This window comes from Scardinius erythrophthalmus (assembly GCF_964197995.2).
Source record: "Scardinius erythrophthalmus genome assembly, chromosome: 19".
NCBI lineage: Eukaryota > Metazoa > Chordata > Actinopteri > Cypriniformes > Leuciscidae > Scardinius > Scardinius erythrophthalmus.
Genome location: NC_138239.1, coordinates 27,716,001 through 27,738,488, shown reverse-complemented (window position 1 = coordinate 27,738,488; position 22,488 = coordinate 27,716,001). Strand labels below are relative to the sequence as shown.

At 38.5% G+C, this 22,488-nt stretch overlaps 3 protein-coding genes across 5 annotated transcripts; 1 reads left to right on the top strand and 2 right to left on the bottom strand.

The window, feature by feature from the left end:
- Nucleotides 1–8: 8 nt before the first annotated feature.
- Nucleotides 9–3,357, bottom strand: zbtb2a (zinc finger and BTB domain containing 2a). Of its 2 annotated transcripts, none has more exons than XM_081394181.1 (3): nt 3,156–3,357; nt 2,317–2,499; nt 9–2,218 (listed from the first exon to the last, which is right to left on the bottom strand). In XM_081394181.1, the coding sequence occupies exons 2-3, from the start codon at nt 2,487–2,489 to the stop codon at nt 1,057–1,059; spliced, it is 1,335 nt and encodes a 444-aa protein (XP_081250307.1). In that variant the 5' UTR covers nt 2,490–2,499; nt 3,156–3,357; the 3' UTR covers nt 9–1,056. The 2 variants fall into 2 exon arrangements, with proteins under 2 accessions (XP_081250307.1, XP_081250308.1); XM_081394182.1 differs by lacking the exon at nt 3,156–3,357 and adding an exon at nt 2,660–2,859 and having other exon boundaries at nt 15–2,218.
- A 2,077-nt stretch (nt 3,358–5,434) lies between these two features.
- Nucleotides 5,435–11,448, bottom strand: rmnd1 (required for meiotic nuclear division 1 homolog). 2 transcript variants are annotated; one of them, XM_081394166.1, is made up of 12 exons: nt 11,253–11,431; nt 10,484–10,902; nt 10,297–10,405; nt 10,106–10,181; nt 9,981–10,020; nt 7,310–7,410; nt 7,045–7,151; nt 6,891–6,955; nt 6,655–6,731; nt 6,440–6,560; nt 6,219–6,335; nt 5,435–5,672 (listed from the first exon to the last, which is right to left on the bottom strand). In XM_081394166.1, the coding sequence occupies exons 2-12, from the start codon at nt 10,898–10,900 to the stop codon at nt 5,640–5,642; spliced, it is 1,263 nt and encodes a 420-aa protein (XP_081250292.1). In that variant the 5' UTR covers nt 10,901–10,902; nt 11,253–11,431; the 3' UTR covers nt 5,435–5,639. The 2 variants fall into 2 exon arrangements, with proteins under 2 accessions (XP_081250292.1, XP_081250291.1); XM_081394165.1 differs by having other exon boundaries at nt 5,473–5,672; nt 11,009–11,448.
- A 1,170-nt stretch (nt 11,449–12,618) lies between these two features.
- Nucleotides 12,619–21,904, top strand: ccdc170 (coiled-coil domain containing 170; the record flags this gene model as incomplete). Its single annotated transcript, XM_081347836.1, has 10 exons — nt 12,619–12,729; nt 12,808–13,064; nt 15,914–16,058; nt 16,129–16,314; nt 17,143–17,460; nt 17,535–17,714; nt 19,330–19,503; nt 20,072–20,314; nt 20,937–21,152; nt 21,626–21,904. The coding sequence occupies 10 exons, from the start codon at nt 12,619–12,621 to the stop codon at nt 21,902–21,904; spliced, it is 2,109 nt and encodes a 702-aa protein (XP_081203962.1).
- Nucleotides 21,905–22,488: the final 584 nt, after the last annotated feature.

Sequence of the window (22,488 nt, the reverse complement as noted above, 5' to 3'; positions counted from 1 at the left end):
TTTTCTTTGACAGAAAATATGTCAACATATGAAACCCTTGAAAAGCAGCTATTTTGTCATATTCATACTAAGGATGTTTGTCAATGCATTATTTATATGCTGATTCTTACATTAGAGTAAGTTTATCACACATAATATAACATTGTATTGCATATCTAAAATGAAAAGTTTTGATATAAAATATAAAACATTTGTACACATGCATTACATCCTATAGATTTGAAAGTTTGGCATGTTTAGTTTAGGAAAATTATTGTCATTGTTGAAAGCAAATGCAGTTGCCTGGTGTGTTAAGATATGTACTAATTAAATAATAAAGAGGTCAAAGGTTAATTTATTTTGAACCATTATATGCCTCTTGTTATACACCCCCCCCCCCCCCAGAGAAGCACTTAACATATATAAATGTTACATATAATGAAGATCAATATACTCTGTAATCCATATGATCATTAAACTATTTTGCATTTTTGTTAATATTATACAAGCTGCCTTGCTGTATTATGGGGGTTTGAAAGCATCTGGCCTGACAGAATAAGCCATTACAGTATTGATATCAACATTTTAACTTATTCTAATATATTCCTAGGAAGAAAGTGTTTGAAACCATCTGTACAGACTGACTATCCAGGCTATGCATCTTTGAAGAAGTTGTAATATTAACAATCAACTAAATACAGGAGTATGATATTGTTCTTGTATTTTAAAACATTTCAAAATGTATGGTTTAATACAAATTATATTTCAAGTTTTTTTAAAAAATAAAATAAAAAATATACTTCACCAATGTTTGGCTTATGATTTATAAGAAGACAACTCGATAAAACGCTGGATTATTTTTTTACTTTGTGCAACAGAATGGAGCAACTCAGAATTGTTTTGATGGGAAACAGTACATATAGTTTTGGCATTTTATTAGTTTCAAACAAATTCACAAACAACATTTTAGTAACAGAACAAAAAAATAAGCATGAAAAAAAAATGCAGTGGACCTTTAAACACAAAAAAGTTAAATATTGGCACTGAAACAGACTAATACTGCTTTGGCATGACATTTTAAGAAGGACTGGTCACTTCAGGAGTAGTTGTTTCTAAGTCCTTATTTAGATTTTCCCCCATTGAATTTTCCGCCATTGAATTTTCCACCAATGGTACAGCTTCACTCTCATGCAAACACTGATGTTTGGGAACCTCTGAAGGACTTGCAAAAGGAGCTGCACACATGCTACATTTATATGGTCTTTCTGAAGACTGGAAGAGAGCTTCCACCTGACTGTTGTCTTCTCCACCACACAGAACCAAACTCTGTTTGTTGACCATAATGTACGAGTCTACGTCCTGACTCAAACAAACATGTCGAGACGCTTGGTTCGCTCTGCAGAAGTTCTTTCCACAAGCACTGCACTTATACGGCTTCCCTGTGTGAATGTACATGTGCTCACGCCAGTGGCTCTTCTGAATAAACTTGCGAGCACAGGTCGGACACTCGAATTTTCGTCGTTTCATTTCACGACCCATCTCAGTGCCCTCCAGGTTGTCTATATCAGCAATTTCAGAGGGCGGTGGGGTGTCTTCCATCCACACCTGTTGATCGGTATCACTAATAACATCACTGTCAGCATGCATAAGCTCCTCCTCCATTTCCTGACCTTCAAGCTCAATAGTGTGACCATTTTGCATGAACGACATCTGTGGCTCAGTTGCTTGGCTGGTGTGAACAAGTAGATGCTCCTTCAACTTGGACCTCTGGTTAAAACGGATTCCACAATAATTGCAGCCGTAATTCTTTCTGGAGGAAGCACTTCTACTCATTATGCCATATGTGAGGTGTTGGACGACTGTGGCTGCAGGGTTCTGGGTGGGTGACTCTATGCCGACAGGTTGTGGAGATCTATAATCCATTTCAGAAAATTCTTGGCCGGCGATTTCACAGTTTTTAGCATAAACATCCCCTTTGGATTTTATTTTGGGTCGGCTGCATGTCTGATCGGGTATCTGTATACCATAAAGTGAGTTTGTCAAAGGTACATACTGGGACTCTGGGTTTATAAGAAGACTTGCCTCCTGTAATAAGGGGTAAGCATGCAGGAATTTTACACCCTGCTCAAGGCGATGGGGGTCAATGGGCTGTGTGGTAAATTTTCCTGTGTACATTAGGTTAAGCAGGTAGCTGAAAATATCTGCTTGTATGTCTGAAGGCTTCAGTCGAACACAGTCACTACAAAAGAGAAGCAGAAAGAGTCATTTAAATCCAGGTCTCCTCTGAAATAATGTAATTAATGTACTAGAACTTTTTTGCAATCAAGTTCACGTTACCTGTCTTGATGGATGAACAGCATACGGAAGTAGTTTGAGAAAGCAGCGAGAACGGCTTTATGGGCTTTGAAAAGTATATCCCCGATGGCCACGGTACAGTCACAGAGGAAACCAAACTCTCTCTGAGCATTGAGACGCTTCAGAAGCACAAGACCATGATGTGCCAAGTCCATGTTTCCCCACCTAAACACACATTTAATTTTTTTTTTTTTTTTAAATCATCAGGATTTCAAAAGATTCTTCCTGATCAATCAATTTATCTTGCTCCTCATTAAATATTTTATACAAATTTTGGTCGCCAAAACTACATTTAGTATGTGTGCACTTTCTCTCTCTAACCTACCTGTCAGGACATTCCTCACCTGCAAAATATTCAAAATGTAAAAACATCCTATGAGGACTACATAATGTCCTATTTTACATGTTAAATTGGCAGAAGTGTGGTTTAAGTATCTAAATAAGTTTTGAGACTACTACGTGTGTGTGTGTGTGTGTGTGTGTGTGTGTGTGTGTGTGTGTGTGTGTGTTGACTGTTGAGGCCCCGCCCATGTTGGTGAATTCCGAGTACAAAAGTTTCCTCGGACAAATAGGAAACACGCGCTCGAGCAATGAACCCAATAAAATAACGTAACACATATAAATGAGCGAAAATAAACAGAGGGGTTTAAAAAATGTTCGTTTTCTGATAACGTAAGCCATGTGAAGAAAACGGTCAAATTATTAATCATTTTCAGACAAGATCCGTGAGCAATCAATAGTTCATCGTTACTAAGGTAAAAACGCCGACAACCGGTTTATTAAACACTTGTTTCAAATAAGACCATTGAGGCGTCACTTACCGTTCTTTCAAGAAATCTAATGTCTTATTCAGTTTGGTTTGTTGGCTGAAAAGCGGAGGAAGCTTCTCCGCCGAAGTAGTGCGAGTCAAGTCAGTCGTGATCCGCTGCTGTTTTCCGGAGAGTTTGAATCACATGACACGAGCGCGCGCCGGATCGAACGGCTGTCAATCACAAGAGGCTGATCAATCAGCTGCATTAGAAAGTCACATGACGGTGTATTTGTTAGCAGTTAAATCTGAGCAGCATTAACTAGTGAAACAAATGGTGAATAAATGTCTGAAATATAAAACACCCTGCTGGAAAATCCAGTTTATGATGGCAGCTGGCCTATCTGTGTTGCAATGTTCCAAAAAACCAGCTTGACCACATTAGAAAGCTTATTGCAGCTTTTTGTGAAGTAAAAATCAGTGGAGAAATTTGAGCAGTATTGGAGATGACGAAAGTACAACCCCATTATGATACCAAGTTTCACACCATTGGCAACAAGGCAACATCTGAAGAGTTGTGCACAATTCAGAGCTATTTAAATATTACTTAAGCTTATATAAGGCATCTCCTGAGGAGGGCTATCAGTGTCACTTTCCATCTAGACATGGTCATAAACGAATAAAACCTCTAGAGAATGAGAATCAGAAGAGATTTGAATAAATTTGGTGAACAATATTCGTATTTTGTGAGTTTGTGTGTACTATGCCATTTACATATTGTCTTTTTACGTATTTTACGTATCGGAGTCTGTAATAAAGTTTGATGATAATAGACGCACATATTTAATAGTAAAGAGAACAGATTTCGGCTGATCTTTGCAACAGATTCCCCATCCAAGCTCACAATAATGTGCAATTTAATGCTGTCATGACGCTTTAAGTTGACAAGTCGCTGATCATTCATGGCCTATTAGAAGGCGCAACAGGATAAGACATTTTTGAAGTCCACTTTTTCTTTTTAAACCGCTTATTGTACATGTAAGTTAATCGCTGTTCTAAATGGGCTGCTGCATTTTAACGTACAAACATACAGACAGTAGCTCACACCTCACGCGCAGATCACACACACACACACACACACACACACACAGAAACATTCAGTAGCACAGAAATGTAGTCAACACTGTTCTGTGATTTGTCAATAAAATAGTTTAGAATTAGTGAGAGTGAAATATAATCTTTACTGTGCTACTTTATTTGTATCTGATTTAGAACGAGCAGAACAAGACAAAATAACTGATAAAGATAAGCTGTTATGAAGGAGCACTGTCATATGCCATAGCTGTGCTCGAGGCAACCTGTGTTCCGAGTCTTAGCTCGAGGTTCAGGCTTATTTGTTCATTAATGACGTCATCAGCGACTCGACTTTCATCACATAAATGTCGACTTCGGAGTCAAAAATCGGAGTCAAGCCTTAGAGCACGAGTGTCAGGCGTGATCTTGCACAAACATTTACCCCTGGTTTCACAGACAAGGCTTAAGCCTATTCCCAGACTAAAATGCATATTTGAGCTGTTTTAACTAAAAGCAACTTGCACTGACATATATTAAAATATTTTGTCTCAAGATGCACACCAGAAATGTTTTTTCTAAGGCATGTTTATAAAAGCTACACTGTGTAGGATTTACTCCCATCTAGCGGTGAAATTGTATATTACTACCAACTGAATATTACTTTCTAGCTCCGCCCATTCCGAAGGCGTTTTAACTCCTACCGTATTATTTCAAATCTGCCGGCAAACGTGATCAAATCTCCCTCTCGCATTCGTCACGGTGCCACTGCATGTAAAAACGTTAAAGGCGAAGCTTGTATGTCCCTCTTTGTCTAATGTATTTTCAAGATGGATGCACAACATGGCTTCTGCCATTCGAGTGACTCGCTCGTATGTATTCTAAATGGCAGATTATACACTTACGAGAATACTCAATTAGTTGGTTGAAGTGATTACACATTAATGAGAACGTAAAATTTTGAAATAATGTGTTTTTTGCTAAAAAATCAACTTAAAATATTACACAGTGTAGGTTTAAACATCCTTATCGAACTAAGGCCTAATCCTGGCTTAATATAAGCCCTGTCAGGCTTTATTGAACTGCTGTTTCAAGATGGTTGACTAGCTAATGACCACCTCAAAAACAGCATGTTCCAAAGGACAGCAGTCAGCTAAATCTGGATTTTCCAGCAGGACATAGATTCAACAGTGAATTAAATCCAATAACTCTCTAAAAATCAGATATTTATATTGTAGCATGTGAATAAACTGATCTGAGTAAATTTGTCCACAGAGTTTATAAAGGAGACAGAACAGAAACCAAATGAGCCACTATTTATCCACTATATGTGGGTCTTTAAAAAACAACAACTTTATTTCAGGTCTCAAATTCACATTAAGAATAACAAGAGATCAATGTGTACTTCAACTTTATTTACAGAAAACAAGATTTGTTGGTTTAAAAAAATATTGAAGTCCTCTTGTAAGACTATATCTGTGGGTCCTCAGAAGATTACACGAGCAAGTTCAAACATCACCTTCAGAGAGAAGAAAATCAGTGTTTTTACGCAGCATTTGCAAAACATATGTACATGATATGATGCAGACATTAAAAAAAAAAAAACAGTGCAGCTGTCTATTATTTAAACTGATATTCAAAATGAAAGTGAGCTGGCTGGATGATATTAAAGTCCGCGTGAACCGGAAGTTGCAAACGACTTTTCTCCAGTGTTGTGACGCATTTCCCAGTGAAACGGAATATTGAACAGAGGGCAGGGTTTTACTCTAGCGCTCCTCCTCTCCATCTCTGCTCATAACAGACTAACGGTTTGAGGGGAGTGGTTAAGCGTTTCCCAAACCAATTCCTCAAACCTACGTCATCAGAGAAGGTCCTCCAATGCAGAGGGGAGGGGCATTTTCAGATTTTGATTAAAGATAACGAAGCCAAAAAATTTTTTTGTGTGGATTGACTTGCATGGATGAATTGTTCACCACAAAACGATCAATTTAGGCAAACAAAGTAAATATGGTCAATTTTGATTTCATGTGGACTTTAAATAAGTGAGCATTCAGTGTTTTCTAACCTCAATGGTGATCAGCACGACGATCATCCACTCCAGTCTGAGACTGTGTTTCTCACTGAGGTGATTCCTCATCAGGTCTGTTAGTTCAGTGCAGTGCTGTAACTTCTCGTTCACAACCTAGCAAACGAACAGTGCATAAGGATCAATGCAGCATTATTCCATCCTTTGATCAGGATATTTATGTCAAATCTATTCATATTTTTGCAAGTACTTTCACTAACCTTGACTCTCCTGTTAATATTGAGGAACTGGCAGGTCTTGTCATAGAGCTGCTCGAGATCTTCTCTGTCCCAGTAGAAATCAGGTGTGATCAGTAAGTCAGAGCTGAGGTTTATGCAGTGCCTGTAAAAGTGTAACGATATTGTGAGAATTAAACAAAGCAGAAGATTATCTCATATAATATAAACCAGAGAAAGTCCTGCATATGGATCCTGACCTCAGGGAAAAGAGCTCGCCTATCTTCTGCATCACTTCAGCCCTGGACAGTTTCACTCGTTGTCCAGACTTCAGCATCTGTTTAGAAAGGTTTATGGCTCTAATGACCTCATTTCAAATAGGAGTATATTTTGCATTTTCAGAAAAACATTCACATTCAATATACAAAACTATTTCAACTTTCAAAAAGCAGCAAATGCTGGTATTACCTATGAAAGAGTACATAAGTGGATCTACCTCAGGAATTGACTGGATGGACTCAACAAAGTTGTCGAGAGAAACCTCCCATATTGCCAGTTTAACTGAAGTTAAAAACAATGACTTATTGCAAGCATCAAAATATAATTAGTTGCACAAAATCTGATAAAAATGTATGCAAACATAATCCCACCTGACAGAGATAAAGCATTGGAAAATGCAAACTTCTCCAGAACAACCTGATCATAATCCAGCTCTCCGTTAAACAAGAAGATTCCATGATGGAGCTTTGAATGACCCCTGAACCAACACGAACAAATAAATAAACAAACAAACAAACAAAAATAAAAGCAAGGCTACATCTTACAGTAGTACCATCATCAACTTTCAAGGAGTATTACATGATATCAACCATTTTTGCACATTTTGCATTAAGAAATGAAAGATTTGTGACTGACTCTCCTACTGTATAATTGATTTCTTCATTTTCCCAGTGGATCAGAGCGACTTCATAGGGTTGAATCTCATGCTGCTCCAGTATCCTCATCACTGCCTTTACCTGAGTATAAAATACACCAGCAGGGCATGATTTGTAGCATGATTTTTCATTTTGTGAAAGAGCCTTTTAATATTTGCCAAACACCTGATTCAGATTCTCGTGGCATATATACAGTGAGGAAAATAAGTATTTGAACACCCTGCTATTTTGCAAGTTCTCCCACTTAGAAATCATGGAGGGGTCTGAAATTGTCATCGTAGGTGCATGTCCACTGTGAGAGACATAATCTAAAAAAATAATCCAGAAATCACAATGTATGATTTTTTAACTATTTATTTGTATGATACAGCTGCAAATAAGTATTTGAACACCTGAGAAAATCAATGTTAATATTTGGTACAGTAGCCTTTGTTTGCAATTACAGAGGTCAAACGTTTCCTGTAGTTTTTCACCAGGTTTGCACACACTGCAGGAGGGATTTTGGCCCACTCCTCCACACAGATCTTCTCTAGATCAGTCAGGTTTCTGGGCTGTCTCTGAGAAACACAGAGTTTGAGCTCCCTCCAAGGATTCTCTATTGGGTTTAAGTCTGGAGACTGGCTAGGCCACGCCAGAACCTTGATATGCTTCTTACAGAGCCACTCCTTGGTTATCCTGGCTGTGTGCTTCGGGTCATTGTCATGTTGGAAGACCCAGCCTCGACCCATCTTCAATGCTTTAACTGAGGGAAGGAGGTTGTTCCCCAAAATCTCGCAATACATGGCCCCGGTCATCCTCTCCTTAATACAGTGCAGTCGCCCTGTCCCATGTGCAGAAAAACACCCCCAAAGCATGATGCTACCACCCCTATGCTTCACAGTAGGGATGGTGTTCTTGGGATGGTACTCATCATTCTTCTTCCTCCAAACACGTTTAGTGGAATTATGACCAAAAAGTTCTATTTTGGTCTCATCTGACCACATGACTTTCTCCCATGACTCCTCTGGATCATCCAAATGGTCATTGGCAAACTTAAGACGGGCCTTGACATGTGCTGGTTTAAGCAGGGGAACCTTCCGTGCCATGCATGATTTCAAACCATGACGTCTTAGTGTATTAGCAACAGTAACCTTGGAAACGCTGGTCCCAGCTCTTTTCAGGTCATTGACCAGCTCCTCCCGTGTAGTTCTGGGCTGATTTCTCACCTTTCTTAGGATCATTGAGACCCCACGAGGTGAGATCTTGCATGGAGCCCCAGTCCGAGGGAGATTGACAGTCATGTTTAGCTTCTTCCATTTTCTAATGATTGCTCCAACAGTGGACCTTTTTTCACCAAGCTGCTTGGATATTTCCCCGTAGCCCTTTCCAGCCTTGTGGAGGTGTACAATTTTGTCTCTAGTGTCTTTGGACAGCTCTTTGGTCTTGGCCATGTTAGTAGTTGGATTTTTACTGATTGTATGGGGTGGACAGGTGTCTTTATGCAGCTAACGACCTCAGACAGGTGCATCTAATTTAGGATAATAAATGGAGTGGAGGTGGACATTTTAAAGGCAGACTAACAGGTCTTTGAGGGTCAGAATTCTAGCTGATAGACAGGTGTTCAAATTATTTGCAGCTGTATCATACAAATAAATAGTTAAAAAATCATATATTGTGGTTTCTGGATTTTTTTTTTAGATTATGTCTCTCACAGTGGACATGCACCTACGATGACAATTTCAGACCCTTCCATGATTTCCAAGTGGGAGAACTTGCAAAATAGCAGGGTGTTCAAATACTTATTTTCCTCACTGTATATATATATATATATATATATATCACATAAAAACTTTGATCAGCGAACAAACAGATATATATATATATATATCCGTTTATTCGCTGATCAATGTTTTTATGTGAATAAAAGGCTAAATTCCATCTGTTTTAAAACAAGGAGAACTAAAACGAGAATCAATATCAGCGCGGTGTTTTCGAGATGCCGAGAGCTCCCATAGACAGTATATAAACAAGAGCTCCACGTCCGAGACTTTGACCGCTCCTACATGTACTTTATTAAACAGATGAGCACATTTACACAAAACTAATCAATGTTTTATAGTTCAACAATGATAAAATGTCAGAATATGATCTGTATGTTATTCTAATGTTGATCTAGCTTACTGCTAGTCTCATACAGACAAACTAACACATACATTTCAACACATTCAAAGGCAGTTTAGTGTGCTAGTGTAATGTTAGACCAAGTGAAACAGCGCTGCGTTACCTCACAAGTTTAATTTGTCTAATAAACTGACCTGTGAGTAGTAATTCTGCGTGTAGTTTGGTAGAATGAAATGTCCATATTCCTTTTATATCCGTGTGGAGCTGATAGCTGTCTCTTAGCAATCCCGAACTGCTTCATATCACAGTTATGATAAAAACATCGATGTATTCACTCATCCATAAACATTATTAGATCGGTCGGCTTGACGTTGACGACAAGATCCATAATTCTTAGCAAATGTTGCGTCATCAATCTACGCCTTTGTTATTGTAAATAGGTTAGCGACCCCTAGTGGCGAAAAATGCCATACTGTACGTTTAATACAGCTTTTGAATAGTTTCCAATTGAAAGTTGCCATTGCTTCAGAGTGTGTTATATTAATACTTACTGTTTTCTCCTCAACATTCCAGAACACCACTGAGCCTTCTCTAAAATAGTAAACAACACAAAGAATAACTACAAATCAGAACTCAAAACCCAGAAATCCAAGTGACAAAAAATCATTCAACATACCTGAAGAAGAATATCGTGCCACTGTCATTTGATTTTGCAGCATTCTCTGTTCCCATCGCCAAAACATTAGAAGCGTCTGAAACCCACAACATGTATTTACTACAAATAAGAAACTGCATTCAAACAAGCACGCAATGCATTCTTTTTTATGCCAGCTCAGAAACATTAAAAAGTGATGAAGATGCACTGACCTCTGGGAAATTCCTTGATTTCACTGAAGCCATTAGCTATGAGATCGTGACAGAGTGTTGGTAAATGGTACTGATCTGCAGTTGCGTATGCAATGCACTGCATCATGTCCTGAAAAATGTCATTAAATACATAAACGGGTATTTATATATGCAATTAATGATTTTATAACACACAATAGTCACACACCTCCTCCAGACTGGGCTGAGTGGTCCGTGATGGCTGTTTTGTTCTTGGTCCCTTAAAGGTCCTTTTTCCAGGCACACCTCCTTGTTTCAGCACTGATTTGGTGGCGGTTGTTGTGGACTGCAATCTCATTTGTATACTCCATGTTTTGGATATTAAATTTAGTGGAGTCAGCACTTTAAAGTGTGGTCTTTGAAACATTCCTCTCTGCAGTAAGCATCTATGGTGATGAACGCTGATGGGACAGCTGCTCTGGTCTTTAAGAGTGTTTTGTGTATGTGCACTGGATGCCAGTGTTGAGCAGTTTAACCTCATGGTCCTGCTGACACTGTTTAATCCATTTACTGTTCTGAGAGCAGATCCTGGGGCTTGTGTCCATTTCAAGGGTTGATGTAACCTCCATAGAGTCTTGAGAGACATGCCTGTGAGAATCAAACAGTTTCAGCATTAAAACATTGTTAAATTAGGTCTATTTCTGACCAGAAAGTACCACTACTTTTAGTGGCATAGAGGCCTATTTCAACTGACCTTGAATGACAAGCATGTCAACACACTGCATTGGTCATATCTAACCCCATTTATGGTTCAATTATATAAATTGTACATAGAAGAAAATGCAAAGAAAGACAGAACACACGTCTGCTTCTTTCTGATCAGCTGACATAAAGCAGATCCGCTGTGAATATCTTTCTGACACTACTGTCAACACAAGCTGCAAACTCATTGATTCCAATAATTCAATTTAATTCAGTCGTCTTAACCCTCAGCGTACCTGCCGTGTGCCGCCCCGGTTCCCGCCAGATATTAAGACGTTCGGTGACAGAAACTGTTACATTGTAGATACATAATGTCGCAGCATTCTCACAGATTCACATAAAGTTTATTTGACAGTTCGAACAGCACGAGTGATGCGGCCACTTCCTGTATTTTGGTGACGTCAAATTCAGACGTAATGTTGCCCCGCCCCTGTACTGACTTTTGAGCTTGTTCATTTTATTTTATAATACATTTTATTTATTTTATTTTATATATATTTACATGTAAATAAAAGCAAATCTAAAGCATGTTGCACTATAACCAATTTTGGTAGGTTTGTTCCCTTAAATATTTGAAAAATAAGAAATCGAGATAAACTAGGCCATATTTCACACCATAAAGAGAATATAATCGAAGATTAGGATTCGAAAGTGCGAAGTTCATTCGAAGTCATTTAATTATTTGCTTGTTAATTTGTTTGTTTGTGTTCTTTCATTTAGCTTTTGTGCTAATTACTATAACAGTAACACATATCATGTTTTAATCGTCAAGTCAAAGTTAAAACGCTTTTAGTGAGGAGAATTGTCATGCTTCTTTGATGTGAATTAAACAGCACATATTTATCAAGACTAGGTGGTAGATAGGAGACTTTATGTTATTTGTCATTTAAGATGCTTCAAATACCTAATGCCAGTAAAAACTGAGTTAAAGATCAAACTTCAACTGAAAGCATCTGACAAATGTGTAAATGTGCAAATGTAAAATACTCTTATTTTAACATTTGATTTTGCGCCCCCTATCGGTTAATACGTTAAATGTTGTTGTGTTGCTTGGATACTTGATAAACTACAGCGACATAATCTACAGAACACTGTGTATTAGTCAGAGATGGTTTGATATATCGACGTGGAGCAACAAAGACAAGTGAGTTTTTTTACATTGTGCCGATTTATAGAGTCATACATTCTCATAATTATTTTCTTCATAAAAGAGTGGTTGACGTCACTGCCTGCTGCTCTAACCACATATCATTTGATTTTTGTCAGGATCAATAAAATACTGTAACATCTTCAGGACTTGCAGACTAAAAACATGCAAACAAGGACTAACTTAGTCACAACTGATTAAAATGTGATATGTTTCAATGTATCTTTTGTGATCATCTAGTAGAGGTGCTTTTGTTGTTAATTCATAATCAAATTGCCCCTTGGGGATTAATAAAGTAGCACTGCATTGTTTGTAATTCAGAGTTAAATAATATTCCCACTCTGATGTATTACTGTTATAAAAAGTTATGAATATTCATTGTGAATGCTACTATTGCTATGGATACATCAGGTTCTGTCTGTCAACATTCAGGTTTGACTGACAGTGTTTTCGCAATGGAGGAGTCTGTGATCCAGCAGCACCTCACACACTATAAACAGGCCACTGAGACGGCCCGTGAGGAGCTGGCCGTCCTGCAGGCCAAATACAACAACCTCCAGTCACAGGTAAAAATTCACTGGCAATTCAGGGTGTTTTGGATGCACACTCTCTTTGGGAAACAATAACACATTTCTTTTTAACAGTTCTCGGAAAGCCAATCCAAAGTTGCATCTCAGGAAGAGACTTTGAAGAGCTTAAAGGATGCTATAGATAGACATAAAGAGAAAGAGGCGAGACAGGAGTCTCTCGTCAGCTCGCTCAGAGAACGCAGCTACAACACAGAGCAAGAGATGATCTCCATCACCTCCTCCAAAAGCATCATGGACATGAGAATACAGACACTTACAAAGGAGAACCAGGAAATCAAGGAGAAAATAATGGAACTTGAAATCAAGTCAAAGTGAGCATTTACAGTATACGATGTCAAAAGTTTGCACACACCTAGACTTTCTTTTTTTATTTCTATTTTCTACATTTTAGAATAACAGTTTAGTAGTTTGCATCTCTTCAAAGTCATAAGGTGGATTCTAGGATGCTTTTTATATTAGTGCTGTCAATCAATTAAAAAAAATTACTTGTGATTAATAAAACCTAATATGAAAGTTTTCAGTATAATATTATTATTATTATTATTATATTGTAATAATTTCACATTTAATCCAAATTAATGTAGAAACTACATAAAGACAGCCTATATTTTAATCTTCTTATGAATGAAGGCCAGTATTACCATACCAATACTGCGATCAATTTTAGCCATTAATTATAGGCATTCAGCATTCCAGTATAATTGAAAGCTATCATTTTCTTAACATTTATTAGGATTTAAAATAATATAATAACTTTTAATTCAAGAGAACAATCTTCACATAAACCCATTATAATAAATGTCACATTTACCTGCGCCCTTCAATATATCGGCCCAGTCAGACCTGTTCAGATTTTTACTTGCCCTGTCAAACTGCACAAAAAGTTATTGTTTTCATTGTTTTTGACCCTTGTAACCTTGTAATCAGTGCTTTAAGATTTTCAGGTTGTTCTAACAGGTATACAGAAATTGAATAAAGTTATCATTTATGCAGTCTTCACTGCATAAATTTTACATTTAATATAGATTAATCCATCTTAAAGGAACACTCCACCGTTTTTTTTTTTTTAATTAGGGCTTATTCACCGTCTTTCCTACATTTAGATAGGTGGGCAAACGCATTTTTGTCAAGCGGCAACCTCCCCGTCTCTCTCTTGAAACCAACACGGAAGTGAGTTAAACTGCAATTCGTTGACTGGCCGCTTGAGGCTGTTGTCAGAAGTGAGTCAAATCTGTATCTCCCCCATGTTAAAATGACCAACTTTACAGCAGAAAAAAACGTGTTTAAAGCCTGGTGTCTGTATGTGGATTTGGTCTATACAGCTAATTTTGCCCTTCATAACAACTGTGAGGGGGTGAATTATTTTATAACTCGTCCGTTTAGTTGATTAATATTTAAATTTAAGGGTGTGGCCAAGCCACTTGAGTGACAGATCGATTGCCGCTGTCAGTGCTAGCCGTTTGTCTGCTGTTACTAGCCGTCACTTCACCTCAGCAATGTTAGCTGCTGAACTTGCCATCTCTGCAGTGTTTGTGCTTTTTTTCGGGATTATTATTTCATACAATTTAATACTTGGGTAACGTTACAAAGCCCACGTCTTTGGATTCCGTCGTTATCGTTCGAGAGAACAACCGGCGCTGTATTTCAGTTGTTTTCCTCTGTGAACATGCACTAATGGATGTCTGACAATTTCGTTGCTTTTTGGGGTTTTCCAATTTAAAACGTCAATAAATGCTCATTCGTTCTGCTCTCACGGAACAGATGGATTATAATATGCTTATGTAGGTTACCGTCAGATGAAATCATGCGGGCGTCGGCGCTTTCTCCGTCCGTGAATGAGCGCGGATTTTCTAGCGCATTTACTTGCACTTCAACGGCAATATATCTATGGTTTAACGGTTAAACCATAACCCATTTGAGAGACGGCCAACATCAGAATTTAAAATGGACTGAATAAGCTCTCTACGAACTTGAGCGATGCCGCGCTGACGGACCATGAAAGAGTGACGGACATGTATGCACATAAATCACTGTCACACACAAACACTCTCGAAGTAATACACAGTCTCACTTGTAGCCATGTCTTTTAACTATTATAATATTTCGAAGGGCAAACATAGGAACGTTTAATTGGCTTTACATCATCAGCTAACTCGATCACGTCGAGGTGATTTCAGATAGCCAGGCTCCTCAGCTCCACTCACGCCCCCCCGCCTGTTTGTCTATTTTCTGTTATCCGGGAGTGACGCAAAGCCAAGATGGCGACGGCCGGCTCCGCCCACTTTTGGCTTCAAAAATGCTCTTCAGAAACCTACGGGTGACGTCACGGACACTACGTCCATATTTTTTACAGTCTATGATTTTTGTCTCAGTGCATGCATTGTTTTAGTTTGGCAGCGCCACCGCTATCTTAGCTTAGCATAATGAATTGAATCCTTTGTTGCCAGCTAGCATGTCATGAGTAAAAGTGGTAAAAAAAAAAAAAAAACGAATTACTTCTTGTGGCCTGCGTATTCACAACGAGTACAAATAGCGATGCAGATTAAGACTAGGCGATTTCCTAGGCAGATATTGACTTGGGACTATATTGGTCTGAAGCAGAGGCGAAGCACAGGAAATCGCCTAGTCTTAATCTGACATGATCATGACATGCTAGCTGGCAACAAAGGAATCCATTCATTATGCTAAGCTAAGCTAGCGGTGGGGCTGCCAAACTAAAACAATGCATGCACTGAGACAAAAATGCGTTTGCCCACCTATTTAAATGTAGGAAAGATGGTGAATAAGCCCTAATTCAAAAAACGGTGGAGGGGTCCTTTAAAGCTACAAACGTTTTTTAGTCAAGAGCAGTGAGTAGTTTTCTCTGTTCTTTGTAATTAACATTAATGACAGACATCACAGCAGCAGGTTTATTAGGCTGCTGTCACTTTAAGAACTGCCGCAGATGACGCGGATCTGACACACAACTCTTTACATACATTTAAGGAAACTTGCGAGGATACTTGACAAAACAAATGCACTATCTCTGAACGCAATGGAAATTCTTATTCTAACCCTCCGCCTCCCCAGCACCGCCTGCCTAAAACAATTAAAGCATCATCGGTATTTGATTTTATTCCATGGATCATTTTATTTTAATAATCACTGTACACATTTCCAGACAATATTTTTCAGAATGCAACAAGGCAAAACAGGAAGCCACTGAGACCCAGAGAAGATGTGATGAGTTTATTTCAACATTAGCAAACAAAGCCTCTGTAAATGTGGCAGGAAAGGTGGATCCTATGGATTATATTGTATCCGTGGTGAGTGTTTTAGGCTTTCTGCCACTACTTTAATATTCTCCAGATTTCTAACAAATCTCTCTATGATAAGGTGGATGCGTGCTTCAAGGACAGAGATCGGCTGAAGAGCTGCAATTGTTCTTTAGAGGAGAGTGTGAAGTTGTATGAGGTGGAGTGTAAAGCCAGCAGAGAAACAGTAAAGAGACTGGCGACTGATGTAGACCGTGAACAGACGCTCTCAGCCTCCAGAGCAAATGAGCTGAACTCTAACAGACAGGTATCCTTCAGATCAATAATGCGATTAAACACACAACCGTAGCAACACAAGCATCTTTTAGGGTGAATCTGACAAAACATGTGCAGAACATGTCTGGGTTATTATTATACGCTATCGGCCAAAAGTTTGGAATCATCAAGATTTTTCCAATTTATTTGATTGGAAATATTGGGAACATTAGTTCAATTTAATTATTATTCCTGTGATGGCAAAGCTGAATTTTCAGAAGTTATTACTCCAGTCTTTAAGTGTCACATAATCCCAACTAACAAAAATATGTTATAAGATAATTTTTCGAACATTCCCGTTAGGTTCTTTGAACGTTCAAAATGTGCTTTTTTTAAAAATGTTTAAAAAAAAAAAAAAAAATTCTTAGTTTTACAAACATTAAGGGAACATTCCATTTGATAATTTTGTACACATTATGTGAATGTTACTTTTGAATGTTCTCTGAATATTCTGAAACAAGCAGTAATATTTAAAAACGTTTCAGGAAAAAATAACGTTTTTGTGCTAACATTTTAAAAACATTATTAACGAACATTCTATTAATGTTACTGGAAGAAAGTTTTTTCATAACTTGTTCTTATTAACAGTTCTGAGAACGTTAGCTGGGATCCTTCAGAAATCATTAAAATGAAAATGATTTATTTAAAAACTTAATAACTCCAAACTTTTGACCAAAACTCCAAGTTTTGACTTCAGACTTTTTGACTTTTCACTTCATAAGAATATATTTTGCATAAAGGAATTTTTTATAAAAGTATATTTCCTGTTAAGCAAAATCAGTGAGAATAAATCAGCAAAATATTCTGTATGTTTTGTAAGGAACTGGATCTAATCTCCCTGAAGAAACTAAGTTTAGAGCGGGAGAACCAGAGCCTTAAGAACTCCCTGCAGGAGACTGAACTGGCGCTGGCGTCTGCACAGCAGCGTTACCGCCACTATGAGAATCTGTCTCAAGATCTGGAAAATAAACTCCACGGCTGCCAGAACGAAGCTCAGGCGTCTCACAGTCACCACGAAGCCTTCATGAAGAATGTGGAAGCCCTGCTGGACGATCAGTCTCTTCCTGTTCCACACACAGAGAATGACATATTGAAGGCACTTACAGCCCTTTGTACCAGGGAGAAAAGTGCACGAAAGGTCATTTGCATTTCACACTATTATAAAACAGATTGCATTCTTATTTTTCAACCAGTGCTTTCTGCGTGCTCTAGTCTCAGATGGAAATGGAAGGCAGGCTGGCGGAGGTGACAGAGCAGTTGTCCAGCCACAAAGAGCATCAGAGCAGCTCTGAACGGAGAAAACAGGAGCTGCTGGACAGAATACAGAGTCTGGAGGATGAGCTGCTGACTGCTGGAGTCAGTAAAGATGGAATGAATCAGGACAAACAGAATGTGAGGAAGCCAAAGCTTGAGCTCACATTGTAAAACTTGTCACTGGCCACTGTACCAACCTTAATTTGTAATGAGAATGTTGTTTTGAATGTGGGAGACTTCGGGCTCTATCATATACCCGGGGCAATGCGGCGCCAGGTGTGGCGCAAGTGTTTTTTTCTAGTTTCAGCCCGACGCAGTTATCATTTTCAAGTCTAGCGCCACGTTGTTTAAATAGCAAATGCATTTGTGCCCATCTGTGCGCCAATGGGCGTGCTGGTCTGAAAACTAGGTGTGTTCTGGCGCATTGTTGGCGCGTTGCTATTTTGAGGCAACAGAAAAATACTATGCCATTGACCAACTGAAACCTGGCCTAAAGTCAATGGCGCAGTATTTTATTTGTTATTTAAAGGGCACATAAGTAATATGAGCGGGTCCACAACGTGCTTACACTCTGCTTATTAAACACACAGGGCACACAAAAATGCCAAATATTCAAAATACGGATTACAATGTAAAAGATTATTATTGTGTACATAAAGATATGGTGGAATCTGGCTTGTTCCGTAGATAGTCTGCTTACACGTTTTAACCTCGCGCATGAGCAGATCTGTTTCCTCTCTGGAGACACATCCAGTCTTTCCACTTGCAAATTCCGCCATGTAAATAGCGAATCCGCCATGGCGCGAGTGCAACTGGCTTTTAAAAGGAATGGGAGATGAGACTCTGACTGATTTTTTGCACGTTACGCCCAAAACACACCCATTACTCATTAAGAGAATTGGAACAACTCTTTTAGACCATGCACCGGGTGCGCCAACCATTTTTCCCGTGGTTAAACTAGCAAAAGTGCACTTGCGCCATGTGCTTTAGACGATCAAATCATTCAAGATCATTCAAATAGGCTCCTTCCAGGTAATTAGTTGCTATAGGTAAATAACTAGAAGAATAGTGCAGTAAACAGTAAAACTAACTGCACTACAAACCAGTGTGTTTATAACAATATATTAAATAGGTTACACTTTTTTTCGATAGTCCACTTTAGACATTCTACTAACTGTAAGTAACTTTGCAACTACATGCTTTAGACTAGCAGTCATTAGAGTATTAGTATACTGTTAGGTGTTAGGGGTCGGGTTAGTAGAATAAGTTGACATGTACAGTAGTTGCAAAGTTACTTCTAGTCAGTAGAATGCCTGTTCCCAGACAGCAACATAGTGTCGGCCCAGATCCGGCCCACATCTGGTACTCGTCGAATCCACGTGTACCAGATGTGACCCGGATCTGGGCCGACACTATATTGCTGTCTGGGTTGGGAAGCATCAAAATAAATTGTTAGCAGATATTAAGCAGACAGTCTACTAACACTCTAAGGACTGCTAGTTGACATGAAGTATAAAATTATAAGAAATACCAGTTTGTAATATCAGCCAGCACAACATGCTGTTGTGTACAGCTAAAAATAACTTTAAGCAAATGACACCGGAAGCCTTGCACAATTAAGTTAAAAATGGCAGTGCCCGCTGTCATGTTAAAACTAAGATGGATATCAATTGGAATTTGATCATAATCAGAATGCATCATAAATGTCCTAAAATGAGCTCTCAGTAAAGTCCTTGGTCTTCTTCCTATGTAGTACCTGCGGTTTGTGGAGCAGCTCTCAGAGAAGTTAAAAGTGGATCATGTTGCTGCAGATCTGGGATTTGATATGAGACTTGAGGCCATTCTCACACGAGCACAACAGCTGACCAGGCAGGAAGGGACGGCGTTACTGGAGAGCAGGACACAAATCTACAGCCTTCAGAGAAAGGTGCAGACATGTCAAAGAGGGCCGTAATGAGCCAAACAAACAATCATTTAGTTCAGAAAATATTTTTATTTTCTTATATTTTATAAATATATAAATATAAAATCGTATTTTTTTATTAAGAAAAAAGTTATGTATGTATATATATTATATATATATATATATATATATATATATATATATATAACTTTTAAGTTTAAATGTAAAATCAAAATACAAAGTTCTGTCATGAAACTATATGGCACAATCTGCTTGCAATCGCATCATTCTCTATAGAGCACAGCTGATTGGTTCCTGCTGTATCAGTAGCCAATGAGCTTGTTGCTCAGCCTTTGTTAGCATTTGCAGTACCCTTTCAGAAACCCTCCACCTTCCCCAGCTCCACCTGTCTAGATCTGCTACGGCCAATTAATGTATGCTACATTGTACAGCAGCAGCAGCAGCAGATCTATTCCAAGACCAAATATATCAATATCCATTTTCATCTAATTTTTAAATATTAACCATGCAGGAGCATTCCTAATATTACTTAATTATTATAATTGGCTATCATTTCCATCCATGGCTACAGTTTAAAGAACAGAAGGAGCGTTCAGGAAGTAAAGAGCTTCACCTGGAGCTGCTGAGGAGGAAGGTGGTCCAGCTGGAGGAGGAGAAGAGGAGCCGCTCAGCTCTGGCGGTGGAGAAAGATGACGCTGCTCTGACCTGTAAGAAGCTCCAGAAGCGAGTGGATCGACTGCAGGCGGAGCTGAGCACCTTACGCTTCTCCAACACTGAGCTGAAAGCCCAGCTGTCCCACACCAATGAGCTCAAGGTACAGGGAAGAGCCCTGGCCCACAGACCCTCTCCAAACAGAGTCGTTTCAGCATAAAATACAAAAAATGAGACCATTTTTAATGATACAAAGGTGAATCTGTAAATATACAAAACTGTTTATCTTAAGAATGCTTTGAGGACTCTGTGTAGGGTTCTTGATTTGACTATAAGTTTGTTTAGAGATTAGAAATGCTCATGTTTCACTATAGCTCTATAGGTTCTTCAGATCAGTGTTTTAGTTTCTGAATTTATTTACTGAAACGATGTGCTTTGAATACAATGCAAGTTGCTTTGGATTAAAGCATCTGCCAAATCCATAAATGTATATGTTCTAAATCAATCCTTTATGTATAAAAACAGTAGCAACAGATCTTTTCTTCCATATTGTGACATACAATTGAGAGAATTGGGTTATTGAAAAAGAAACACAGTATATCTTTCACTTGAAGATTGAGTTATGACATTTTGATTCAGATTTATCAGGTTAAAAGATGAAACAGTGCATGGATGAATTGTTCAGAATAAGATCAATAACAGGCATTTAGAAAATAGATTGGGTGAATTGTGTAGAGTAGCGATGCTTATAAATGCTCAGTTTCTGCTGTCTTTGGTGCAACAAGATCAAAGTGATGGAACAAAACCAAACCATAGAGGAGAAGAGTAAGAATCTGGGAAAGCTTGAGAAGAACAAGGTAAAGACTGAGAAGAAGCTGACCACCATCAAGTCAGAGCTGCAAAACCAGGAACTCAGAGCCAGAGATGAGATCCAACGAGCCCAAAGACTCCTGGACACGCAGTCTAGTGCCATAGCAGATCTTTCTCACAGTGAGAAACAGGTACTGAGTGTGACCACATATCCTAACCCAAAGTTTTGAATGGATATATACTGTAACTCTGCAAAATAAAAGAAACATCCTCTCACTTTCAGCTGCTTGCCCCCCCCCCCAACCCCCCCCCCCCCCCATTTTTTTTGAGGCATTTTTCTCCTGATGTCACTAGAAAGGTCTCTTTAGCATGCTAACTTATTGAAACTGTGACTTTAATTGTCGACTGTTCCAAAGGTGCATGTGCAATAATGGTTTATGGTTCAAGCATGAAAAACATTGTTTAAACCATTTCCAATAAAGATCTGTAACGCTTATTTGGATTTGACAAAATTATCTTTAAAATACAGTATCCTGAAAAAGGGGACGTTTCTTATTTGCTGAGTTTATTTACATATATACTTACACACACACTGTATATGTATATCTGAACATAGGAATACATTAACATTTTTAAAAGTAACAAGTATGCTTGTACATTGCAGTTGCTGGACTTCTACACGGTGGTGTCTCAGATGTTGGGTGTTGACTGCACAGGCTGCGTGCCAAACTGTGATGTTCTCAGAAGGCTGGAGGTTCTGATCCAATCACGTCACTGTCACTGTACTGCTCATCTACACCAGCATCACACACCGCGCATCTGGGAAAGTCCAGTTTCCTCCATAAACGTTGCTCATTCTCATGAGTTCAAACCCCAGGCTCTGCCAGCTCCCTCTAGCACATCATCTGAGAGACCAGCGGCCCATGGTGACAATAACCTCTAATTCTAGATTCATGTTCATCCTACTGTAGCTGGATTCTGATGTTCTGGTATCCCCAACACGCTTCTTAACTAGCCTAACCTGCACAATTTCCTTGGTTAAACTTTACCAAGATATGATGAACAACATGGCTACACAAGTCCACCAAAGCACCAAACCAGCTGGTCTAAGATGGTAGTTTCAGAAGGTTAATAAATATTTCCAGTTTTAGCTGGCAAGCGTGTGCCAGATTCTTTAACTTTACCTTTCTGGGAACAAAAAGTGTTTATATATATATATATATATATATATATATATATATATATATATATATATATATATATATATATATACAGTGAGGAAAATAAGTATTTGAACACCCTGCTATTTTGCAAGTTCTCCCACTTGGAAATCATGGAGGGGTCTGAAATTGTCATCGTAGGTGCATGTCCACTGTGAGAGACATAATCTAAAAAAAAAAAATCCAGAAATCACAATATATGATTTTTTTAACTATTTATTTGTATGATACAGGTGCAAATAAGTATTTGAACACCTGTCTATCAGCTAGAATTCTGACCCTCAAAGACCTGTTAGTCTGCCTTTAA